General features: G+C 38.8%; 2 protein-coding genes across 2 annotated transcripts in view; one reads left to right on the top strand and one right to left on the bottom strand.

Annotated features, from left to right (window-relative positions):
• The window catches only part of fmnl2b (formin-like 2b), a 36,033-nt gene extending 33,287 nt beyond the window's left edge, over nucleotides 1-2,746 (top strand). Inside the window, 4 exon segments of the mRNA XM_042404326.1 lie at nucleotides 702-803; nucleotides 1,329-1,424; nucleotides 1,975-2,098; nucleotides 2,196-2,746. Coding sequence (XP_042260260.1) covers nucleotides 702-803; nucleotides 1,329-1,424; nucleotides 1,975-2,098; nucleotides 2,196-2,284 — 411 coding nt within the window. The 3' untranslated portion in view covers nucleotides 2,285-2,746.
• A 6,253-nt stretch (nucleotides 2,747-8,999) lies between these two features.
• rgn (regucalcin) lies at nucleotides 9,000-16,185 on the bottom strand. Its single transcript, XM_042404273.1, has 9 exons — nucleotides 16,040-16,185; nucleotides 15,620-15,761; nucleotides 14,082-14,279; nucleotides 13,818-14,000; nucleotides 13,638-13,738; nucleotides 13,453-13,567; nucleotides 10,591-10,722; nucleotides 9,464-9,618; nucleotides 9,000-9,381 (listed from the first exon to the last, which is right to left on the bottom strand). The coding sequence occupies exons 1-9, from the start codon at nucleotides 16,130-16,132 to the stop codon at nucleotides 9,331-9,333; spliced, it is 1,170 nt and encodes a 389-aa protein (XP_042260207.1). The 5' UTR covers nucleotides 16,133-16,185; the 3' UTR covers nucleotides 9,000-9,330.
• Between the last annotated feature and the right edge of the window lie 238 nt (nucleotides 16,186-16,423).

A 16,423-nucleotide genomic window follows, 5' to 3' on the forward strand; every position in this document is an offset into this window, starting at 1 on the left:
GGAGCAGACACCTACTGACCACTGTAGCAGGGCCCAAGCTCACAGGTGCTGCCAATCAGGTGCCAATCAGGGTACCCTGGGGGTACCAGAAGCTCAAAACAAGACTCAATAGCAACAGCAAAATAAGCTGTTTGGCATCGGCAGAGAAGATTTGGCAAATTTTTCATGGGCGCAACCCACATACTCAGCTCTGCTGCTCATCCTGCAAATGCATGTTCCTTACAAATGTGGCACCATTTAAAAGGGAATAAACAGGCTTTCCAACCGTATAAGATTTATTGCCAAGAAGCATCGTTACAACAAAGAAATAATCTACCAAACACAAATTTCCTTACTTTTTGTGCTAAGTTTATATATATGAAACAATTTTCTTCTGTTTATGTTGTTTTTATTAATATTAACAAACACCTCCAGCAGTCTGTGGCAGTAATGCACTAAAAATAGAAGAAGACCAGAAGCTAATGCAAAGTTTTTAAAATGATTTAAATATATTTGTTAGATTTTAACCAAAAAATTCAACAGAACAATTTTTACTGTTAAACTGACTCTAACATGGATGATGACATCACCAGTACAGTCATCCAATCAGCACAGCACAGCAGGAAGGCTGTTGCTGCTGTGAAACTTGAAATGAGTGTCTGTGATAAATGTTTGCATTTTTGTATCTACACTGTAAAATTCATGTCGCTGATTTGATTTAGGATGCATTTGAAGATGTGGTGAAGTTTTTTGGGGAGAGCTCCAAGACAATGCCGCCATCTGTCTTCTTCCCCATCTTTGTTCGCTTCATTAAAGCATACAGGGTGAGTAAACACAATGTGTGTCAGGTTCCTCCTCTCATACGCTTACATGTAAATATGCACCTCTATGCAAACTTATAATTCCAGACATTTAAATGGTTCACTTTAACACTTGTTTCCTGGTTGCCTTTGTTCTGATGTGACTACTGTGTTTGAGATAAATGTTCTGCTGTCAGACCTGTTAGAACATCAAGAGTCATCATTTAGGACGAAACAAAGAACATTATTACAAATAATATGAAACATTCATATAAATATTCTACATACCAACTTCATTTGATTTAAAATATGATGAGTATGACATACCACACAAACTATACAAAACACACAAACTATACAAAAGGACTATGGACAACACCTTTGAACCATGCGCCTGGTGCATCAACCATTTTTTCCACCATTAAAATAGCAAAAGTGAATTTGGACACACCATAAATGCACTTGCGCCACGCGCGTCAGACCGTGTGCTTTAGATCCTTTAAATAGGGCCCTTTGTGTGTTAATGTGTGTGTGTGCGTGTGTGTTCAGCTGGCAGAGGAGGAGAACGAGCAGAGGAGGCGTCAGGAGCAGATGCTGCTGGAGAAACTAGAACAGGAGGAGCAGCAGGAAGAAGAGGAGACCAAGGTAAGATGAGACTTCTGACAGATGGAGCAGGTACTGCTGATACAGCTGTTCACACCTGGAGTCTAAACATTCAGAGGTGGAGAGTTGCATCATCATCTATACACCTTCTGATTGGTTTGTACAGGATTTGACTGAGCTGATTCAATTCTCAGCAAAACATCTGTGTGAGCTTCTCTGATCATCTGCTGACATGACTGACGTCACGACTTGCAAAGTGATAGATGCCATGAATTGTGAAACGATAGATGTGGTAACTCTGAAATTGTAACGGTAGCCAGTGTAGCCAGAGTAAGCCTCACTCCCCGACACCTTAAGAGACATTCTGGCAAGAGTTGCTAGTGTGGGTCGCTAGTACGAGTTTTAGCCTCCTGCTAGCACGTCCACCACCCATGTCCGAGGTCGTGAGTTTGAGTCCAGTGCTTGTCTACACAACACAGGTTACAAAATGACAGATGTGACGATTGTAAAATGACAGATGTGACGACTGATGTCATAAGAAATTTGTAAAGTGAACTAAAGTACAAACTTCATAACACATCCCCTCCTTCAGTCTCCATCCCACAGGGGGAAGCGGCAGCAGCAGGAGCTGCTCACGGAGCTGAGACGACGACAAGGAAAAGACAGCCGACATGTTTACGAAGGGAAGGACGGAGCGATAGAGGACATCATCACAGGTAAACATGTTATCATCATATTATCATCACAGGTTAACAAACAGAAATTACATCAGTTGTTTCCTGTCATTTCATTTGCTGTCTTTCTTACCTGCAGCTCTGAAGACCGTCCCCTTCACAGCTCGATCGGCCAAACGCAGCTCTCGCTTCTTCTGTGACCCCGCCCACTCTGAGGAACACTACTGAGAGAGATGACATCATAGAGAGATATGACATCAGAGACATGACGTGAGCATGTTTGAAGGAGCTGGTGTCTTCAGCTGTCGTCTTCTTCAGTTGGTCACACCCACTTCTAATGGGACCAATCAGCACTTTGAACATTTCTGATCAATCGATGTGAACCAATGACATGTTATTGTATGTTATTTTATTTGCCAGTTTGTCTCTGCTGCAGACAGCAGAGGAGCACAGACCTCTGAGCCCTGACCTCTGACTCCCGGCCTCTGACCTCATGTCTGCTGCACATTCCTCCATCCAGGTGCGAGCGAATTAAGTGTGAACACTTTCAAGCCAAACTTCTTGTATCTTAAATGACAACAGTCAACATCTGGTGAATTTAACAGCATGTGAATTACACGGTCCTACCCTATATAGCACCAAATCCCAACAGAAGTCATCTCAGGGCACTTTTCACATAGAGCAGGTCTAGACCGTACTCTTTATTTCACAGAGACCCAACATTCCTCCATGAGCAGCACTTGGTGACAGCAGCAAGGAAAAACTCCCCTTTAACAGGACTCTAGGTGGACGCCATCTGCCTCGACCAGTTGGGTTGAGAGAGAAAGAAGGGGGGAGAAAGACATTGTAGCATAACAACAACAACAACAATGGTAATAATAATAGAGATATGACTAATAATGATAGCAGCAGCAGTGGGCGTCACACTGGACAGCAGTTGGTCCGTAGCTGAAGGTCTCCTGTGAGATGAGAAAGCACAGCGTGTGAATTCAACAGCTGGTTAAGGAAACAGACTGATTCCTTTTCCTCCAGTGAAAGACGTCCTGAGTTGAGGAGGGACATGAAGAATAATCCATGAGTGCTTGTCATTACGCTAACTCTATGCTTCCTCGCATCCTCTCTACTTCGTGACCTAGAAACCGATCTCCCTCAGTCATCATGGAGGATCTTCTAATCCCTTAAATGCACCTGGAGGAGATGAGGAGCGAGGAAACACAGGTGTACCCTATGTGGAAGTTTTTTAACGGACGGCAGCACCCCTTTGATCCAAAGTGTGTATTGATTGGTCAGCTGATCTGACGGGACAGTAAACAGTCGGGCCGCTGTTGTAATACAGCAGATCAGGAAAACTACCTGTGGAGCAGGAATGAAAGCACAACAGCAGCTGATCATATTCATTGATAAAATGAAAATTACTGAATCACGAATCAATCACAAAAAACGCTCTTGTAACTTTATTCTTTTTTTCTTCATGAGCCAAAAGGCTTCTGTTCTTCTCCTGTGTTTCAGAGCGTCTCAGCTCCTTCAGGAAAATATGACACTGCACTGCTGCGTCTCCTATAAAACCATCCTGAGCCTGAAAAACACGTCAGACTTTCACAAACTCAATAAGCAACATTTTATTTAGACATATTCTGCAGGCTGCAGCTGTTTTATTGCTTCTTTATGTTGGTTCTGTTCAGCCAGATGCTGCTATAGATCTATAATCAAATGATAAAAATTGGAGCAGTTATCAGCTGTTTTCCTTCCAACTATCAATATGTAGAAATTATTAAGTAACAGTGTAAAGTAGTAATTAATTGTATGAATGAATCTTAAGTTTAAACTTTAGAGTTTAAAAAGTTACTTAATAAGTTCTACATATTGAAAACTGAACGTCTACATATTTGACAGATGAGGTGAAGTGCATCATCAGTAGTTGTCATCTCCTCAAAAATGACGCTGGAGTGAGCGAGGACGTCCCGTTTGATAAATTAAATTCTCCTGTCCTCACGTCTCTTCCTCACGTCTCTCTCTCATATCCTTGCTGGGAGGAGCTGAGACGTGAGTGAGGGAAGTGAGGAGACATGTTAGCGTAATGAAAAGCACCCTATATGATGCTTAAAAAAGATCATGGTTACAACAGAAACCTGTTGGGGGTCAAAGAGCCCAAATTGTGCCTAAATGTTTAAAAACAGCACAGAAGAAACAAACTGTAGCATCCTGTTGGTGGCTGTAGAGCAGCATTCTCATCACTGCTCAATCACTTAAATCTGTGATGAATAAACTCACTCGAGAGGCTTGATAAAAATTTCTTGAAACACTTACTGTGTCAGAGGTCAGCAGGTCCTAAAGTGTCTTTTAAAGCCAGACTCATAGTCCTGGTTTTGTCGAGGTCAGCAGGTCTGTGGATCTGTGGTTGTTCTGGGTCTGTTACTGGATCTTGTACAGGGTTCTTCTCCTTTCACTACATTGTGTTCTATTGTTTTCTACTGTATTTATTTGCCTTACCAGAGCTGCAGATACACAGAAACAGTGTTAGCTACAAGCATTAGCATTCATACAAACTCTGTTAATCTGCTGTCAGTTTCCTGAACCATTAGCAGTCTGTTAACTAGCAGCAAGCTGCTGTTTGCTGCTAGCCAACAGACTAACACCACCAGCAGCATGGAGTTCATCCAGACACATGAGGACGTGTGAGAGCAAAGCACTGAATTAATTTAGTTTAAATGACTCAGATGAGACCTCAGGACTCAGATGAGACCTTTAGGACTCAGATGAGAACTGAGGACTCAGGTGAGACCTCAGGAGTCAGATGAGAGCTGAGGACTCAGATGAGACCTTTAGGACTCAGATGAGACCTCAGGACTCAGGTGAGACCTCAGGAGTCAGGTGAGAGCTGATGTGACTGCTGAGGAGGCACTGCAGCTGTTGGAAACAGTTTATCTTCTTCACATTATCAAAAGTTTAACCTGAACATAAACTGAGTTTAAACACCTCAAGTAAGTTTACCTGGATGATGTCATCACTTTTACATATTCATGTTTCAGGTTTAAGATCAATGAAAATGAATGAATATTTACTTATGAAACTGTGGTGGACTCAGTCTGCTGGTGAGACCTGCACAGACCATCCTGTCCATTGTCCCCAGTCCCATCCCTTCATTTCACACCTTAAACATAATTCCAAGTCTAAACAACTGAATCAAAAGTGAAGACAAAAAAAATGAAACAGCACAAAGTTTTCTACGTGTATATACATTTTCTAGAAAGCTCTGTAGCCTCGCTCGTACTGTTTAGTGTTGGTGGTTGTTGGTGATTCTGCACTTGATGGTGTAAATAAAACACCGTGTCTACATGATGCTGCTGTCTCTGAGTTACATATATTTACAAAGATTTAGAAAAGGCAAGACACTCAAACTCACAACTAAACTGACTTTAACATGAAGTAGCTAAACTGACTTTAACATGAAGAAACTAAACTGAGTTTAAACATGAAGAAACTAAACTGACTTTATTATGAAGAACTAAATTAATTTTAAGATGAAGAAACTAAACTGACTTTAACATGAAGAATTAAACTGACTAACATGAAGAAACTAAACTGACTTTAACATGAAGAAACTAAACTGACTTCAACATGAAGAACTGACTTTTACATGAAGAACTAAACCGAATTTAACATGAAGAACTAAACTGAGTTTAACATGAAGAAACTAAACTGACTTTAATATGAAGAAACTAAACTGACTTTAACATGAAGAACTAAACTGACTTTAACATGAAGAACTAAACTGACTTTAACATGAAGAACTAAACTGACTTTAATATGAAGAAACTAAACTGACTTCAACATGAAGAACTAAACTGAGTTTAACATGAAGAAACTAAACTGACTTCAACATGAAGAACTAAACTGACTTTAACATGATAACTAAACTGACTTTAACATGAAGATACTAAACTGACTTCAACATGAAGAAACTAAACTGACTTCAACATGAAGAAACTAAACTGACTTTAACATGAAGAAACTAAACTGACTAACATGATAACTGATTTTAACATGAAGAACTAAACTGACTTTAACATAGCTAAACTGAGTTTAACATGAAGAAACTAAACTGACTAACATGAAGAAACTAAACTGACTTTAACATAACTAAACTGACTTTAATATGAAGAACTAAACTGAGTTTAAGATGAAAAAACTAAACTGACTTCAACATGAAGAACTAAACTGACTTTAACATGAAGAACTAAACTGACTTCAACATGAAGAACTAAACTGACTTTAACATGAAGAACTATACTGACTTTAATATGAAGAAACTAAACTGACTTTAATATGAAGAAACTAAACTGACTTTAATATGAAGAAACTAAACTGACTTCAACATGAAGAACTAAACTGAGTTTAACATGAAGAAACTAAACTGAGTTTAACATGAAGAACTAAACTGAGTTTAACATGAAGAAACTAAACTGACTTCAACATGAAGAACTAAACTGACTTTAACATGATAACTAAACTGACTTTAACATGAAGAACTAAACTGACTTTAACATGAAGATACTAAACTGACTTCAACATGAAGAAACTAAACTGACTTCAACATGAAGAAACTAAACTGACTTTAACATGAAGAAACTAAACTGACTTTAACATGGTAACTTAACTGATTTTAACATGAAGAACTAAACTGACTTTAACATGATAACTAAACTGAGTTTAACATGAAGAAACTAAACTGACTTTAGCATGAAGAAACTAAACTGACTTCAACATGAAGAAACTAAACTGACTTCAACATGAAGAAACTAAACTGACTTCAACATGAAGAAACTAAACTGACTTCAACATGAAGAAACTAAACTGACTTTAACATGAAGAAACTAAACTGACTTTAACATGATAACTAAACTGAGTTTAACATGAAGAAACTAAACTGACTAACATGAAGAAACTAAACTGATTTTAACATAACTAAACTGACTTTAATATGAAGAACTAAACTGAGTTTAACATGAAAAAACTAAACTGACTTCAACATGAAGAACTAAACTGACTTTAACATGAAGAACTAAACTGACTTCAACATGAAGAACTAAACTGACTTTAACATGAAGAACTAAACTGACTTTAATATGAAGAAACTAAACCGACTTTAATATGAAGAAACTAAACTGACTTTAATATGAAGAAACTAAACTGACTTCAACATGAAGAACTAAACTGAGTTTAACATGAAGAAACTAAACTGAGTTTAACATGAAGAACTAAACTGAGTTTAACATGAAGAACTAAGCTGACTTTAATATGAAGAAACTAAACTGACTTTAACATGAAGAACTAAACTGACTTTAACATGAAGAACTAAGCTGACTTTAACATGAAGAACTGAACTGAGTTTAACATGAAGAAACTAAACTGAGTTTAACATGAAGAACTAAACTGACTTTAAACATGAAGAAACTAAACTGACTTTAACATGAAGAACTAAACTGAGTTTAACATGAAGAACTAAACTGAGTTTAACATGAAGAACTAAACTGAGTTTAACATGAAGAACTAAACTGACTTTAATATGAAGAAACTAAACTGACTTTAACATGAAGAAACTAAACTGACTTTAACATGAAGAACTAAACTGACTTTAAACATGAAGAAACTAAATTGAATTTAACGTGAAGAAACTAAACTGAGTTTAACATGTAAGGGATAGTGCCTGATGAAGTTGCCTCCCCATAAGCCATTAATTCCTGATTATGGACACCTCAAAAGGCATTATCCTACTCATACCATAGTCACTTGCCAAAAAAATGAAGACCATTAATTTATATTTTCATGCATTAAGCAATCAAAGTCTGAAGTTTTTCACAAGCCATAACTGGTTCCCATGTCCCATAAGGTTCTTATGCAATGGAAATGTTGTTCACTACTCCAGTAAATGGGATGAACCATTGATAGGACTTGGCAATGGGAGATTTTTCTTGTCCGATCAGCTCATAGAAGCCTTTGGCTCAGCTATGAGCCAGAAAGCTAATGTTATGCTAGCATTCAAAGTCAATAACATTGCGTATGGTTGACAAACAGTAAATATAATTTGACAGTGTATTTAACAAGACAAGCTAGCTATCCATCCATGTCATTGTCCCCAAATCAATATCAGGATTTTCATTAACAAATGATAGGCCATGTGTGCTGTCGGCTGCAGCCTGAGGTAGCGAGTTGAATAGCAAATAGGATGTGAGAGTTAAACATAGAGAACTAAACTGAGTTTAACATGAAGTTCAGTATTTTCTGACTGTTAAACTACATTACCCATAATTCTTATCGTTCATCCTCAAGTGACTGATGCTCAACACTCACTGGTGTGATGTTGCTCAAGATTAATTTTATTTTAACCAATTATACAAAGTTGCATGTCAGAATATGGAATATTTAATTGCCTCCTGGCTGTTGGATGTATGTTAGTTTCCTTGTTTCTGATTGGCTGACATCATTTCTTTCTTTCCAATTCTTAACTGATACAAATACATATGGGTGACAAATTAAAGGAAAAACCAACATAAAGTGTGTTAGTAAGGTATACGGCCGACACGTGCCACCAGAACAGCTTCAGAGCTCCTTGTTATTGATCCTACAGTCTCTGAACATCATTGTTCACAAAGATTTTCCTCATGTGGTGTTGTGATGATGGTGGTGCAGAGCGCTGTCTAACACGTCAGCTGGGTTGAGATCTGGTGACTGTGAAGGTCATAACATATGATTCACATCATTTAATCCTCATCAAACCATTCATTGTCATCCTGGAAGAGACCACTCCCATCAGGATAGAAATGTTTCATCACAGGATAAAGCTGATCACTCACAACTCCTTTGTATTGATTAGCAGTGACCCTTCCCTCTAAGGGGACAAGTGGACCCAAACCATGCCAGAAAAATGCCCCCCACAGCATAACAGAGCCACCAGACCCCCTCACTGTAGGGGTCCAGCATTCAGACTTGGACCAGTCTTTCCTTTAATTTGTCACCAGTCTGTATTTCTTATTTTGAAAACCAGTATTAAATTAAAGATGAACATTTTGTAAGCTAAACCTTATTATTATCATCGTCAACCATTTATTAACATTGCTTTTGATTAGGACCACTAATTATTGATTACTAACAGCTAAAAGTTATCTCACAGTCTCTGCCAGTTTGGATTAATCAATCATCAATCAATCAATCTGTTAATTATTTGTTAAAGTTGAACTGTGCTGTGATTGGGTGTTTGGGTTGAGTCCTGATGATCATCCAGAGAATGAGTTTGAAGGACGACCTTTGACCCCGAGTCCTGTCACCTGCAGACACACATGCTCAGGTAAGTCAGGTAATAAAGTGAACACAGGCAAGTTAGGTAATAAAGGTGAGCCTGACTCTCACCTTGAACGTAGCACCAGCCAGCGGCTGCTGTCTCTGCTCTGATTGGTTGAGGCCCAGACTGGCTGAGGTCACATAGAGGTCAGTGTAATCCGGACCTCCAAAACAACACGAGGTGGTCTTCATCACTGGCAGAGAGACTGTCTGCAGCTGCACACCTGAGAGACAGAACTTTATAACCAGGACTGACCAGCAGAACCAGTACAACCATTATCAAGTCAAGTCAATTTTATTTATATAGCTCCAAATCATAACAGAAGTTATCTCAGGGCCCTTTTCATGTAGAGCAGATCTAGACCAAATTCTTTAATATACAGAGACCCAACATTCCTCCATGAGCAGCACTTGGCAACAGCAGCAAAGAAAAACTCCCCTTTAATGGGTAGAAACCTCAAGCAGAGCCGGACTCTAGGTGGACACAATCTGCCTTGACCAGTTGGGTTGAGAGAGAAAGAGGGAGACACAGAGAAGAAGAATAACAATCACAATAACAATAACAATGATTGTCCCATTCTACTTTTAAAGACTGTAGGAACCACCAGTAAGCTGCATACTGGGAGCGCAGTGTTCTAGTGGGATAATACGGTACTATGAGCTCTTTAAGATATGATGGTGTCTGACCATTAAGGGCTTTGTAAGTCAGGAGAAGGATTTTAAATTCTATTCTAGATTTTACAGGAAGCCAATGTAGTGAAGCTAAAATGGGAGAAATGTGGTCTCTTTTTCTAGTTTTAGTCAGAACACGTGCAGCTGCATTCTGGACCAGCTGGAGAGTCTTTAGAGACTTGTTAGGGCAACCTGATAATAAGGAATTGCAATAATCCAGCCTAGAAGTAACAAATGCGTGAACTAGTTTTTCTGCATCTTTTAGGGACAGGATGTGCCTGATTTTTGTGATATTACGTAAGTGAAAAAAGGCAGTCCTTGAGATTTGATTTATGTGGGAGTTAAAGGACATATCCTGATCAAAGATAACTCCCAGATTCCTTACGGTGGTGCTGGAGGCCAGGGTAATGCCATCCAGAGTAGCTTTATCATTAGATAATGTGTTTCTAAGGTGTTTAGAGCCAAGCACAATAACTTCAGTTTTGTCTGAGTTTAGTCTGACCAGTAGAACCAGTAGAACTAACCAGTAGCAGGGTCAATGTTGATGACCCGTCCTCCATTGTAACAGGCCACCCAGAGATGACCATTAGCATCAACTGTCATCCCGTCTGGAAGCCCTTCCCCTTCCTGCAAGCGGTACACCACACGGCGGTTACCTAGGCAACACATAAACACATGCATGATCTTAGTATGACTGACTGTCAACAATTTACAGCAACCTGCTTGCTCAGAATTAAAAGGAATGACCATGTCAGCAGCTGATATTAGCACAGAACACATTACATGTGTAGTGTGTATAAAAACTCAAATACACAGTAATTGTGTATAAATACACATGTAGTGTGTATAAATACACAATAACTGTGTATAAATACCCATGGAGTGTATAAATACACATGTAGAGTATATAAGTACACATGCAGTTGTATGCAAATGTGCACCCCTTCACAAGTAACATATTTTAGTGATTTTTTAATTGAAAAAATATAAACAGTCTCACTAGGATATGGACAAAAAACACAATATTTTCAGGAAACATTCATGATCTGTTAATTTTTTATGTCATAAATTGATCAAAAGGAAAACAAAACAAAAACATTGCAGCATGTGCACAAGTTTGGGCACCCTAAGAGTTCCTTATTCTCAGATTCTTTTTACAAGGTCATCATTAATCTCATTAGGCCTGAGGCATGTCAACAGTTGCAAAGCTTTACAAATCCTCTGACTGTTCAAACCTTGTGCGAACACTCAGCAACCATTGGTTCCTCTAAGCAGCTGTGTAACGTTGTGTTCACATCAAATAAGAAGCAAATTTTTTGCACCACGAGAATACACGCAAAGTCAATGCAAATACACAAATGACATGAATACGCAAAATTTATGACACAAATACGCAAAATTTGCGTCATATAATTTAAAAGCTACACAGTGTGTAGGTATCTATGTGTATAAACAATAACGTCGCTGCCGTATTTATGCCTTTAAATGATGTTATTTTCAGTGTTGATGGCGCAGCTACAATGTTAGCATAACTCTGATTGATCTGAACTCCATTCAGAAAACAAGCATTTTAAAATTTGTTTGCTTGTCATCTTGCGGACAGACCTGACAATGCATGAGTTCAGACTTTTTACAAATCGGCATCACAATGTAGTTATTTTGGCATCCTTTTGATCCATTTGTTGCAATTAAATAACAGCTACATTTATTTTGGGTTTGTACCGCTTTAAGGTCTGTACTTGTTGTCTTGGAAGTGCAGTAAATCAACAGATTTTTGGGGGACTTTTGTGTGATGGATTCATGCAGTTTATCACAGCAAAACGAACAGAGAAGAGTGGATAATGTATCTCAGTGTTTACAGATAAGTGTCCGTATGACCATTGTTAAAGGGGGACTGAGCCGTCATGATGACAGGCAGGCTGAGCTTCAGTAACATCACCGCGCTGCCACCCATTGTCTGCGTCGGGACTAGTCGTGCCTGCCATTGGTTGCTAACTGTTTGGGGTGAATAAACACAAACGATCCCACAGTCATACTCACATGACTAATGTGAGGCAAAAATTCGCTTCACGTTTGATGTGAACACAATATAAGACTCTAAAAATTAAAGTTATTGATGCCCACGGTGCATGGCAACTACAAGAAGTTAGCAAAGCCTTGTCAGCTTGCAGTTTCCACAGTGTGAAATATAATTAAGAGATGGCAGTTTAGGGCAACTGTGGAGGTCAAGATGAGATCTGGAAGATCAAGAAAACTCTGGGAGAGAACTGCTCGTATGCTGGTCAGAAAGGCAAATCAAAACCCACATTTTACTGCAAAAAACCTGCAGGAAGATTTATCAGACTCAGGAGTGGTTGTGCAGCGATGCACTAACAAGACCTTCATGGAAGAATCAGAAGAAGAAAACCCGCATCCTCATCATAAAATCTAACGTCAGAAGTGAAACAGAACATCTACAGAAACCTGAAGCGTTTAGGAAACAAGTGCTGTGGACTGATGACGTTAAAATAGAATCAATCAGCAAAGGTCTATTTGGAGAAAACAAGGAGCAGCACTTCATGAAAAGAACAGCTTGCCAGCTGTTAAGCATGGAGGTGGATCTATCATGCTTTATGGTTGTATTGCAGCCAGAGGAACAGGACACATCGCATAGGTGGAGGGAACAATGGATTCCACTAAATACCAGCAAATTCTGGAAGCAAACATCACAGTGTCAGTAAAAAAAAGCTGAAGCTGAAAAGAGGACGATGATCAACAGGATAATGATTCTAAACATACCTCGAAATCCAGCATGGACGACCTCAAGAGACACAAGCTGAAGGTTTAGGAACAACACTCACAGTCCCGACTTAAACAGTACTAAAGAGCTGTGAATGCAAGACGAACCAAGAATATTACAGAACTAGAAGCCTTTTGCAGGAAGAATGAGAGAAAATCCCAAATACAAGAACTAAAAGATGTCTGGCTGGATATCTGGGTGATATCTGCCAGTGGATCACTGACTACTGACTATGCAGAGCCCAAAGTTTTACACACAATCATGTTTTTATTATTTTATTTTTGTTCAATTAATGACATAAAAAGTATCAATGCATTAATGGTTGCTGAACATTTCCATATCCTAAAAAAATCACCAAAATATGTTATTTATCAAGTGGTGGCCAAACTTTTATATACAACTGTTAATACACAATTAGAGTATATAAGTACACAGTTAAAGTGTATAAGTACACAGTTAAAGTGTATAAGTACACAGTTAGAGTGTATAAGTACACAGTTAAAGTGTATAAGTACACAGTTAGAGTGTATAAGTACACAGTTAGAGTGTATAAGTACACAGTTAGAGTATATAAGTACACAGTTAGAGTATATAAGTACACAGTTACCCAGCTGTCCGGTTGGTGAGTCGTAGTCGAAGGCGTCGACAGTCAGAGACAAACTGTCAATGTAGAAAAACGTCCTCTGATCCACAGACCAGTCCAACCCGTTAGAGATGTCCACCTGAGAGACAGACAGGTGAGGGACAGACAAGTGTCCGACAGACATGTGAAGGAAAGACAGGGGTGTTTACCTGGCTCAGGTGTCTGGTGACAGTGAGGTCAGAGGTCAGGGAGAACAGTGAGCCCTGCTGTCTCTGAACCTCTGCCGGACGCTCCTCCATCCCCATCGTACCTGGTGACGGAACACTCTGTTACCACGGCAACAGCAGACCGACAGGTCAACGCTGTTACCATGGCAACAGAAGACACACCTGCCAGCAGGCGTCCATTGGGATCCACCTTCCCGTCGTTCAGCCGGTTGTTTGGTTTGTCTTGATCAACCTCCGCTAACGACCTCATCGTCTGAGTCGACCAATCAACAGCCACGATGCTGCGACCCACACCTGCAACATAACCACCTGACCTGCGAGGAACCGCAAAGCCCACCATGTGACCTGCAGAAAGACAGACAGAGAAACAGGTGAGACAAAGTATGAATTTAATAAAATCAGTTTCCTGCATCCTGATTGGCCGACCTGTTTCCACAGACTGGATCTCGTTGGTCGTTGAATTCCAGCGGTGGATTTTCTGCCCAGCGATGTCGACAAACAGGAGCGTCTGCTCTGACTCCTCCCACACTGGCCCTTCACCAATCAGAGCACTCTCCTTCACCACGCACTCCACCTTCACTGATGACATCATCACCCCTGAACCAGTCACTGAGCTGGACTCAGCTGTTTCCATGGAAACAAAAGAAAGACACAAATAAAGACACAAATAAAGACACAAAGTACTAGATAATATACCACTACACTTTGTATTACACTTTATAGTAGTAATACTTTATAGCATATTAACACACTGAAGTTACTAAACATTAAATTACTACACATTATACTACCTGTCATACCACTTTATAAATATATATATATACAGCTCATGTCTATAATGCATTATAAACATACTTATAATGTGTTATAATCTGCTTCTAACACTGTATAATTATAGTTATAAACACTCATAAATATTCATAATGCTTTATAATAATAGTCAGAACACATTATGAAGCATTTTATAAAGACTTATAAGGTCAAGAATCATAATACTTCATAACAGATATAATACATTACAAGCTGCTTATAAGTCACTATAAATGCTCATTGTTTGCTTTCAGTAAAGTGAAAAATATCAATAGATCTTTGCAAAAACAACACAAAACATTGTAAAATGAATTAATTAGTTTAACGAGTCATAACAGACAATGAACAACTGAATGATGAACATTTACATTTCACTAATGTTTCCCCAAAAAACTCACAAACACTCAAATTATAGATAAAACCTGAAACTATTTCTATTTTACTTTAATGTAAACATTTGATCAACAAAAGTGACTCATTAAAAAAACTTGGTTAGTGATAAGTGATTATAAATCTTTATAAAATTCTTTATGTGTTCTGATTATTGTTATAAAACAGCGATTATAACCTTAATTATAACACATATGTATAATACATTACAGACATGGGCGTTATAGAAAGTGTTACCATATATATAACACTGATACTACAGTATGTAGTACTGTTATATATTAAACTATAACAGAATACCACATACCAAATACTACTTCATGTACAGAACATGATTACTGCATATTATACTGCATATTATACTGCTATAAACACTACATGTGTTAGAAGTCTTATGTAAGAAAGTAGTAGGTGGGACTGCAGTACTAGTCAGTCCTTTAATGATTGGTCGGTTTAGTTGCTGCTGCAGACTTTATAGATTAATCCGTCTGGATCAAACCTGATCGGTAGAAACACCTGACGGTGGTTTGTCACGTGCCTCCTGTCACACTGAAAGTTTATAGTTCAGCGGAGTCACGCGCAGGTTGGTCAGTCTGTAAATGAGAGATTTCTGAACGGAGTCTGACTCCGTTAAAGACCGTCTGTCCTAAAACTCTGGACTTCAGATACTGTAGTACAACTTTAGGTAGTTTAACAGTAGGACTATGCAGTACAGCCGCGTGTAACCGTGTGCTTTGTGTAGAAATACACATTTTAAAACTCACCTGCAGTAGCAGTAACTTCCGGTCCACAGTACTTCGTTCTGAAGTAGTACTCGGTGTATCTGTTAACTTCCAAGAGGATCCAAAACGTTTTGTGCAGCAGCTGACGACCTGGAAGCCCCGCCCCCCAACCGGCCGACTCCGACTAAACGCACCCAGCAGAGATCAAAGCTCAACTGACTGATTATCGATCATAGACAATAATAACAGTGATATATATGGAAGTTTAATAGTTGTAACCCACAGAAATCAATCCTCAAATGTTTCACTGTCCACAAACATGTATTTATATTTGTTGTGTAAAATAATATCTGATATCTGCAAATAAGCAGAACTTCTGTAAACACGTGTTTTCATTCCACATAAAAATGATGCAGGTTTTACCAATGTAAATAACGATGTAAAATATAAAGTCATATTTACAAAAGCGTTTGTGGATCGCTTCCGGTCAGTTTGTGAGCCACGTGACATTTGTGACCTCCGTCTTGTTTGTGTATTTTTGTCGCATCTGAACATCAGCTGATGTGTAGAAACAAAGCAGGACTGTGACGTGCAGTTAGCAGCTTCACCTGCAGGGGGGCGACATTCCCTCTACTGCGCATGCGCGTCCGTACAGCAGGACAGATATGTGGGTTATAACTATTAAAGTCCAATAAAAACTAACATAAATAAATAGCACTGATCATATTAAATATTCACATTAATATATTATTATAAAAACAAACAGCTGTATACATTTATTAATGATCAATAACGCTATGAAACTGTTTCAATACATTTCTGACATCAGTGACTGTTTTGATCAGA

The sequence above is a fragment of the Thunnus maccoyii genome, chromosome 24 (assembly GCF_910596095.1).
Source record: "Thunnus maccoyii chromosome 24, fThuMac1.1, whole genome shotgun sequence".
Classification (NCBI taxonomy): Eukaryota; Metazoa; Chordata; class Actinopteri; order Scombriformes; family Scombridae; genus Thunnus; species Thunnus maccoyii.

Coding starts and splice junctions, on each gene's coding strand:
- rgn (XM_042404273.1), bottom strand. CDS start 16,132: ATGTTCAGATGCGACAAAAATACACAAACAAGACGGAGGTCACAAATG. Junction 14,280..15,619: donor GGAAGTTACTGCTACTGCAG/GTGAGTTTTAAA, acceptor CCATGGAAACAG/CTGAGTCCAGCTCAGTGACT. Junction 14,001..14,081: donor GATCCAGTCTGTGGAAACAG/GTCGGCCAATCA, acceptor GTCTTTCTGCAG/GTCACATGGTGGGCTTTGCG.